Here is a 10,409-nt window from a genome sequence, read left to right as displayed (position 1 = left end):
TTATTCTACATTAAATGTCTTTCATTACATATTAGTAAAAAATTATAATAATTGAATATTAATAAAATATTCATTGAGACGAATCAAACAAGACCTATGTTTTTTCTTATATATTGAGAAAAATCTAAAAGATTCTCTCTAATTGTGAATAGTGTCAAGATTCTAAGTGAGAAAGATAAAAAAATACAAAGAGAGTATCTAGGAAATCATTGCAAGGTATCAATGATAACCTTAGGTGAGGAGTTACTAATAAGATACACAAATGGAATGGAGACATTAAAACGTCTTTTTAGGACAAAGAACAAATCGGAACTCTATTAACATAATTAAATTATGATCTACAAAAAAAATTAAGCATGTTGAAGATATATTTATATTCTGGTTACGAATTTTTCAAATCTGACAAGGCTTCCTTGGTTGTTGCTGAGATTACAGCATCTGAAGCATTAGGCAAGTAATAGTATTTTCCTGCACAAGAAATTGAAATTTGTATCATGAATGAAGGCATCGTGAAGTTAGAAGAAATGTGCTCCAAGTAACCATACCCTGAGCGATTCTGGCAATCTCTTTGGCGAAACCAGTGGATACAAATTTGTTTTCCGTGTCGATGACGAGCAATGACATTCCTGCTTTGTATATTTTACCAGCCACTTCGAGAATCTCATCCTAATGGAAGGACACAAAACATGAAATATCATATATCTGATAATTCTTTATGTTTGCATGAAGAAAAATGTTTTATCTGAACTTATATTAGGTGCATTCTCTTCGCCTTACGAAAGTAAGCTTCAGGGCACATAAGGTCTAATCAAGGCTAATCCAGTCCAATCAGGGGAAAAACATGGCTGATGGGGTCAATTAGGTCTAGTAACTTCAGTTGAAACAAAGATCAGGTGACGACAACGCATCATTGAACTTTCGGTACCCCTTATCTGAAATTGTTCTTTGAAGGTGAAAAGAACAAAGCCTAAGACACATACCTTTAATTCCTTTGTAGTAGGCCGAGGGGCATCTGCAGGGACTGCTTCTGGATCTGTAGATCTTTTCAGTGATATGTTTGCTCTACCATCAGTTATAGCAACAATCATGATGCGTCCAACATCTCCGCTTTTTTCTGCATTTAATCCAACCCTGACAGCCTAAGCATATGTAAAGAAAGGTAGAATTAGAGACAGGAGAATACCATTGTATCTAAAGTAAAGCAAAATTAACTTTTTACATGATGTAGAAGCTAGCTAGGTTAAGCTGCAATCAAGTTTTGAGAAGACATTAGGGAACAGAATATACAAAAAACTACTGACCGTTGTAAGACCATGAGCTAGAGGAGATCCTCCACCACATGGAAGTCTCTCAAGACGTTTTCTTGCCATTGAGATTGATCTGGAAGGAGGCAGGAGAACTTCGGCAGAGTCTCCACGAAATGGAATGATAGCAACCTTAAGTAAACATTGTCCAAAAAAATCAACATAGGGAATCTCCATAACAATAATTAAAATATTCAATAGAAGTGACTCAACAGATTGGGACATAATAATCCCTCTATTGGACACACTGAAATGAAATATGAGAAGACGAAGTTATTTGCTGGTTTTTTCTTTGATAGAGGAGATAGTGGCCATTAGGCTCTGTAAAGGTGCAAACACACAAAGACACAAGAACCGAAGTGTTTTTTCTGTATTGATCATCAAGTTTAAAGACAATATAAGTATCTAACTGCATCGGAACAATATATATGCCCTAGCATCATGTCCAACTCCAACCACCTCTGGGTGTATGTGATGATGTCACGTGAGACAACTTGACACTTAGCTGGATCATCTTCTGAATAAAATGGTTTTAGGATCCAAATGTCAGATCTTGGCAACGGAAAAAAACCTAGATGTTGGATCTGTCAGGAGAGAGGAATTGGGGGGAGGGGATATTTATTCGTTCTCCTCAACCATTGAAGATAGAGACCTGTGCAACCAACATAGAGTAAAATACAAGTGCATAAATAATATAACAGGGTGTTCTCAATCTTCCTTTGAGAAGGTAGGGATACACTACAGAATATTAGTGGCAAGGCTATTACTATAGAAGTTGTGAAGAAGTGACAAACCAATATGTAGATACAGAAAGCAGTTTTGTCTGTTTAAGGTCACAGTGAAAGTTACAAGATTATATGCACTAAATTATTAATGTAGGCACAGAACAAGCAGGAGCTTCACCAGGGTGTCCAAATTATAATTCTACTATAGTACCTTAATCATTAGACAAACTTGGGCAATGAGCAGTCAAGTACTCCGTCCATTATTTTTAAGTGCAATCTATAATTATGCACAAGAATAACAATATGTTTGGGTAGCAGTGGCGGAGGGAAATAGAGGGGGGGGGGGGGGGGGAGGGATGGGGAGGAAAGAGGGAAAGTCTAAAAAGAAGTGGTCTTGCTTTCTTCCTCAAAAGGTTGTTAATGTGAAGAGGGGGAGGAATTGGATTCTCCTGTTTCCTCCCTCCCCTTCCCTTCCCTTCCCTTCCCTTCCCTTCAAATTCTCTCAACCAGACACAATCTAAAGGTGGGTAAATGGAGTGACTAAAGCATCCCTTTTTAGGTGATTTCAAAGATGTACAGCACCACACATTTGGACCCCCCCCCCTCTCAAAAAAATAGCTGCACCAAAGACATTCCAAAAGGAGCTAAGAGAGTAGGAAATACAGTATGCTAATTTGCTACCTCCAAGAAGAGGTAAGATTTCAATAATTTCAAATCTCAAGAGAGGAACCTTTCCAGCTTTTGGCTTTGATGCAATTGTTAAAGCTGATGCATTTATGAAAGATTCTCAAGGAGGTTTCCTAATATGCTTCCATTTCATAATTAAGAACACAAAAAACGAAGAATGATGGCATTGAATTTCCATTCAGCATTAGTATAGCATGGAAAACTCAAATTATTGCTGCATTAAAGTAAGGAGAAATCCCAGTTTTAAATAAGGCTTTTAGAAATTATATATATAAAAAAATTTGCGAAGTGCCAACCGCAAATCTTTAGGAATTGTGCTTTGTAGCTTATTCCATATTTTGTTGTGCCTACCTATGCAAAAGTCATCAAGAATAACATCCAAAATTGCACTAGATTCACCTGATTCTACTTGTATAGCTCTCAGCCAACAACTTGAGTGCTGCACCTTTTGCATTCTGCATACGGTTTAATGCCATGCTCCCACTAGCGTCAACCACAAATATAACCTGTCATCAAATGATCATCAAGCCAAGGAAATACAGTATTATCAGTGAAGCCTTTTCTCAATTTATTTTCACTTGTCGAAGATCATATTTCTGATTTAGTGCTATGGTTTTAGGCACAAGCTCTGAAAAGCATGTGCCTAGTGTATTGGGGGGACAGGGAAGTAATAAAGTCAAAATATAAACGAAGAGAATGACAGAATCAAATAGGCGAATCAGAGCAGCAGTGTATACCAAAGCTCCTGCTTTTCTAGCCATTCTTTTGGCTCTCATGTCCATCTTTTCCACATAAACTTTCCTTCCTTTGAGCACATCCTTCTCCTTCCTCAGTTTCTGATACGGAGCAGCTGCTCTAAGGGTTGCGTCCACAGCTAATCTCTTGACAGGACCCTGTTCAAGATAACTCTTCTTTATTGGATATAGAAGAATGTTGATGCACAATACTTGTTAAAGTATAGCAAATGCAGCCGACAGGATTATTGAGTCAAGAAAAATTGTCACATATTGTGGTTCTTAAACTCTCATTAATGTTCACAAACCTGTCCAGCCCAAGCAATGAAATGGGGATATTTACCCTGTCTATCCTGTTTTTTGTTTTTTATCATTTTCACTTTGGGTGGCGGGTAGAGAGGGGGCGTGGAGGGGACAGAGGAAGCTATAAGGAAATAAGACTGACAAGCCTCGATGCAGGACAACAAGAGGAACTTTTGGAAGCATTGGCATATTGTAGATTGTTAGGGAGTCAAGAACTGGAAATTATAGAAATGCTATGATGCACTAGAAACCTTTGGAAGCATTGGCTTAATGTAGCGGCCTCGATCCTCTGAAAATATGACATTCTTTGCTCTCCCAGCCTTCCCTTTGCGTCTCTGAGCTTGCTGAGCAAAGAAAAGAAGTTTCTCATCCACCAAACCTCCTTCTGCATCAAAGATAAACTCTTCGGGTAATTGGTCTTGTTGTTCGTTCTCCTCATCGTTCTCCTCATCATTCTCATCCTACAACACATAATATCTTCTAAAAGGTAAGTCAAGAAACAACCATCACAACCCACAAAACGATCAGGAACTAGAACTCAGGGAAGGGAAAAGGAACCTCTTTGTCTTCCTCCTCCTTTTGCTCCTCAGATGAATCCTGATTCTGTTGAGGGGGTGGTGGAGGCGGTGGCTGCTTATTCTGATCTTCGGGAGGCCTGTCCTGGATGATTGAACGAGGAAGAATTACCAATTCCACCTGAAAGAAACAACATAGAAGACTTTGAAAACTAGTCATGTGCTTCACAGGGTACTTTAAGAGTTCCCACGACACTGAAGATGTCCATCAGACCATGAGTACACTTAAAATCTAAAAGACCAATTTGCCAAGCAGATATGATGCATTAACCAGTTCAGTTGGCTATAATTCTTTGACCATTAAATTGACACCTTTTCTGGTGATCTCAAGAAGGGATCTGACATCACAATTTAACATAATGCAACCTAAGAAAATCCAGAAGACAGCAGGGCTTATATGAACGATACTTAACAGCTTTCTTTAGGTCATCCACATTGACTTTTTCACGTCCTTCTATAGCAGCCAGGCATTTAGCAACGCGCATAGCATACAACTCAGCCCTGTGGCCCTGCAAATAAATGTAATACAAGTAGCGGCTCAGATTTCATTCAACATATAAGAAGCATATACTTTATTCTACATTAGAAAGAAAGATAGTTAGCTCCAAACTCAAACATAACCAATCAGCATACCAAGTTATTAGTGTGTTGATTGCATAAGCAGCTATGCAGTATTTTTTCATACAGTCAATGATGTAAAACAACCTAACAATTCTCCACAAGGTGATGAGTGGAATTCCCACCAGCTGTATATAACAGGTGTGGCCCATCCAAGTCTTTTTTTATTACACCACTTTAGTTTGTCGTGAAGTGTCACACTTCCTACTTGAAAGAATCATCATTCATCAACCTATATTACTCTATTATATTATGCATTATCCTATTAAATGTCCTCACATTTACAGTTTTCTCATTATTTCTTCTCCAATTTGAAATTAACACACCATGACAACCCATACAGCAGCCAGCCTGTAAGTTTTCAGCAACAAAATAATGTCCAACAGAAACATGGTGACCAGAATACCAGATCACTACACGGTGCACAAACTATTGCATGCAAAACAATTCTACATTTTACATTTCTTTCTATGAACCAAGAGAACATCAACGACATTTTACAGTTATATTCTGTAATTGCAAAAGGAAAATTGGCCTTTGTAACCTAAACAAGCATGTGAGTCCATCTATGAAATTTCTAAAAAGAACCCAAAGGGTTAGAATCATGCACATTTTTTATGTAAAAGATAAAGCAAATGAAGAAAGATCATTATATAATCGTGATGAAACAAAAGAGAGTCAATTTTTCAGAACCTGACAACCACCTCGTATTGCTTCCATGACCAAATATTTTAGTTGCTCCTTGCTGATAGTAACATCTTTCAAGTACTCCCGCGCCAAAATGATCTGTAATACATGCCAAAAGACAAAGCATTAAACATATATTTGAAAATCCAGGTTCCAGAGATGGTAGAAGCCTTTCAAAGACAACACTATTAATAACAGATAGATTTGGCGGCTTGATATGATCATCTGTGACTTAATTAATGCAAAGGAAGCGTAAGAGGAGTCTTTCATTTAGAAAGGAGGCATTATGAGGTGGCTGCATATCTTTGGAATAGATTGAAGATGACGGAAATAAAATGGGTTCTACCTCGTGAGTACCTCCTGTTCTGCTGTGCCTATAAGTCGCTTTTATGAATTTTGGGAAGATAATGGGAGGAAATATTTAGGGGGGGGGGGTGCCTGACTGACTGTTCTTTCATTTGTTCATCGTTGATTAAGATCGACTTAAATGGAAGAAATTCCAGAATAGGGCTACTGCCGACAACTACATTACTTCGCTTTGGTGCTATTAGTATCATCCTGTCTAGTACACAATATTAAACCGCAGTATGGTTATAAAATAATATTGATCCTCCACTTATTAACCTGGAAATGTAATCTCAACTCTGGACATGTGATTTCTTTCACCAAATTTTCATTGACATTGACAATTTGACATGATTTTTTACTTGCAAAACTTCACAAAAGTTCTTCCGGCATGACTTACCACCTATCAAACAGGCTATATAGCTAAGAAGAAATGGCAACTACAAAAGGGATACACACAGGATAGTAGGTATATACCAACATGACTATTAGTTTATTACCTGCGTTTTAGCTAATTCTGTTTCCTCCTCAACCATTTTAAATACTTCATTGCTTTGTTCCTGAAACTGTGTTGCAACTCCAACAGCAGCAACACGGTCTTCAAAGTTCATTGGAAGATCTGCACTGCAGAAGGATTACAACATCAGGGCAGTATACCAAAAGAAAAAGAAAGGAACATAATCATCTGATAGAGAATAGAGCCTAACTGATAATACTTTTGTCTATTTACAGTACGTATCTCATAACCAAATGTAAAGAAAGGAGGGGAAGGTTAACAGATCAGAATAGTATCAACTCTTAAATTTTCCAATTATGCATATTCTAGGAACCTCAAGTACAATACCTCAAATTAATTGCTACACGATCCAACAGATGCTCACGTACAGCACCCTCTTCAGGGTTGTAGGTGGCAATCAACAGGGGCTTGCATGGGTGACGAAAACTGATTCCTTCTCTTTCAACAATATTCACACCCTCGGTTAACACATTCAGAAGAAGATTACTAATTCCTTCATCCAGAAGGTTTATCTCATCAACATATAGGACACCTCTATGAGCTTCAGCCAGAAGTCCAGGCTGGAAAACAGTTGTTCCTGTTTTCACAGATTCCTCAACATCAACAGACCCAATAAGTCTATCCTCCGTAACACCAAGAGGAATCTGCAACGCATTAAACCAGTGAATGGATGAGGTTAAAGAAACAAGCAAATGACTAGATAAGGATATCTCACATTTTAGATACGTACCTGTACAAAAGGAGACTTTACAACTTTGGTCTTGATATTGCCTGACGAGTCATATTCAAGACGATCAGCCAATTCATCTTCCCACCTTCAATATTTTCACCTTATTACATGATTATGCAAGCAAAGTAGATACACAACTAGCAAGGTAGACTAATAAATGAAGTAGGAGTGCCACAAACCGTCTGCAACCTAAATCTGCTAGTTAACTGACAACATATAGCAATTTATTTAATGCTCAATGGGAGAGAAATTAAAAGAGGGAGGGAATTTACTTCATAGAATATGAGCACAAAAACAACAAAAAAAACAAGTAACCTTACTCTTCTGGACAGGATGGATCAGCATTTGCAATGGAACCCACAACTACATCAATAGGTGGGAGTACGGCATGCAAACCACGTGCCATAATCGTTTTGGCTGTCCCTCGCTTCCCTGAAATGCCTATCCCTCCTATTTCTCGGTCAACGGCTCCAAGCAAAAGTGCAGTTTTAATGGCATCCTGCAAATGGATGTACCGTGTATTCCGCATTATGGAAAAAACCAGGAGAACGCAGGTTACAACTGCTATACATATAATGTTCCCCAAGACCAGTAGAAATATAAACCAGAAACCCATAAGTAATCATAGTGCCCATCAAATTTTAGTCAATCTAAATGGGTATATAATTGGCTCACCGTAACATTTGGAGAATAAATTATACAACCAATTTTATTGGCATAGTCTTCAATATGATAGTATCTCTCATTCTCTCTTTCAAGGCTACCTATACCCACCTCGACCTACAACTCTACAAGCATTTGGAATTTTGGATGCATATAAAACTGTATAGTTTCAGTAATCAGGATCCAGGATCCTCTGTTGTAGACAGTATGTAGTACTTAAGCATTAGGACCTGTTCTACCTAAATTATTTTTAGTTTAGTTCACTTCAGTTTCAGCCAGTTCACTTCAGTTGCAACTAGTTCACTTCAATTCAGTTCAGTTCAGTTCAGCTCCAATTATCATTTCTATTAGTTATAATTTAAATTATTTCAGTTCCGTTCAATTCAATTCAGTTGCAATCAGTTGAGTTATGTCTAGAAAGTCCCTTAATCTCTTCATGCCATCTATAAGAGCATTGCAAATTTACAACAAGCTCATATTTATAACTAAAAAGCAACGAAATTTCTCCTTACACCCACGTATTCGCCTCCAATCAATCCAAAGTGTCCTAAAATTTTCTCCAATCCACAAATTCTTATAAACTTCTTTAGGAACAAGCCCAGCAAGTTAATTTAGTCATGATCAAATTGGCCTCAGATACAAAACACTCAATCCGGATAAAATCACTCTCACTTCAGTGTAATTCAAGTGAAACAATACTCACAATTCAGGATATTTCATCAAAATTTTCCAATGAAAATTCTAAACAAGATTCCCACCATCATATTATATGATTATATGAGTAGAAGAAACATGATAATCATATCAACATTTTAACCTAATTATTCGACCAACTCAGAAATCAAAGATTCCTTCGAATTGAACAAAATTAGAAAGTAAGAGAGAGAGAGAGAGGCCACCTTACCTGTCCAACAACAGCAGCAAGAGGGAAGAACTTACGTCCATAATTGGCTTCATTAGGTTTTTCGGAGTCGGAAATAACGGCGCCATTGTCAGAATTTAGGGTTGCGGCAGCGCGAATTTTGAACGACGGCGGTGAACGGCGGAAATTGCGGCTGCTGAGCTTAGAAAATTTGAAGGTAGTGTAGGAGAGAGAAAATGATTTGTTAGAAGAGTGTGAATTGAGGAGAGAGAAGCATGGTGGAGGAGATGGTGAAGAAGTTAACGCCATTGTTGTTGAGCTTGAAGAGGATAGAGAAGGAAGTTACTTCTCTTCACTTATCTGTTTCTCTCTTAGGCCTTAGCCACTTGGAGAGAATTTTGTATTAATCTCATTGGTCATCAATTAATATCTTTATATTTCTTAGTTTAAAATTATCGAAAGTTGACATTTTGCTCTTGAAAATTACTACTTAGGCTTTTTTTTTTTCTTCAAAAAACCGCTGAATTGGATTGAATTGAATTGACTTGAATTGAATTGAATTGAATTGAACTGAACTGAACTGAACTGAATAGTGATAACTGATATGTGAGAGTAAGGGCATGTTCTCTTCGGCATAAAACAACTGAATTGTATTGAACTGAACTAAATTGAAGGTGAATTAAATTATAACTAATAGTAGTGATAATAATATAATATAATATAATATTATTAAATTAATAATAAATTAATAATAATAAGTTATTAAATAAAATAATAATAAATTATTTTAATAAATTATCAAATAATAATAATAAATTATTGTGAGATAGATGGAGTAGTCCGTAATAGACTGATAAACTAATAACTTGAGGAACAAAATCTATACTAATATATTAAAAAGCGTGCGTAAACGAGGAACGGTGCCACGTGGCGCTCTCCCTAGGGAGTTTGAGTTCATGTAATCCATGTACAATAAAAAAACTAGAAATTACTAGACCAAGTTGTATTTAGTGTTATCATATCAAAGTACAATATTAATAAATGAAATTTTTTTCTTACCCGGGGCATAGCCCGGGCCTAATAACTAGTTAGAATATCAAAATATGGGATATACTTTATCACCCAATGCTTAAAAAGAATGTTACAAATTTAATAGGATGTGTACATTATTTTCCATGTTTTTTACTATCATTTTCGAAAGAGTTCAAAATCTTTCATTTTTTTAAAATCTTTTTTCTTTGTCGTTGATCGGTTGTTTGATTGTGCTAGATTTTGATTTTTCTACAACTATGCGTCTTTACGCTTTATTTTAGTTTAGATTTTGGACTCGAAAAAATAATCCTAATCAAATAAGTATTAGGTTAATTTTTTTATAGCAATAGTAGTAATAATAATAATTATTATCATTGTTTTATCAGAGAATAAAATGACTGAACTGAACTCAACTGATTGCAAATGAACTGAATTGAAAATGAGTTGGGAAGAACAACTTCGTAGTTTCCAAGTTTGAGTTTGTCTTGTAAGCGACCGCCTACTTTTAAATTAAAATTAGACAATGGTAAGCCCAATATTAAAAAGAAAATAAGTCCAATAGTGAATAGGTTAATAACTTTCGGTGGCTGGTTTAATCCATTTAGTGACTAGGTTTACTTTTTATTA

The 10,409-nt window shown here is 36.5% G+C and overlaps 1 protein-coding gene across 1 annotated transcript; it reads right to left on the bottom strand.

Annotated features, from left to right (window-relative positions):
• Nucleotides 1-81: 81 nt before the first annotated feature.
• LOC125497098 (magnesium-chelatase subunit ChlD, chloroplastic-like) lies at nt 82-9,150 on the bottom strand. The gene is made up of 15 exons (XM_057394169.1): nt 8,793-9,150; nt 7,546-7,724; nt 7,226-7,310; nt 6,823-7,139; nt 6,479-6,602; nt 5,640-5,732; nt 4,742-4,837; nt 4,312-4,449; nt 4,005-4,214; nt 3,454-3,609; nt 3,116-3,222; nt 1,302-1,578; nt 981-1,139; nt 546-666; nt 82-468 (listed from the first exon to the last, which is right to left on the bottom strand). Exons 1-15 carry the CDS (start codon nt 9,057-9,059, stop codon nt 383-385), a joined length of 2,415 nt encoding a protein of 804 aa, XP_057250152.1. The 5' UTR covers nt 9,060-9,150; the 3' UTR covers nt 82-382.
• Between the last annotated feature and the right edge of the window lie 1,259 nt (nt 9,151-10,409).

Source organism: Beta vulgaris, chromosome 4 (genome assembly GCF_026745355.1).
Source record: "Beta vulgaris subsp. vulgaris cultivar EL10 chromosome 4, EL10.2, whole genome shotgun sequence".
Classification (NCBI taxonomy): Eukaryota; Viridiplantae; Streptophyta; class Magnoliopsida; order Caryophyllales; family Amaranthaceae; genus Beta; species Beta vulgaris.
Note: the sequence above shows the minus strand (reverse complement) of the source record. Positions and strands in the feature narration are given on the sequence as shown.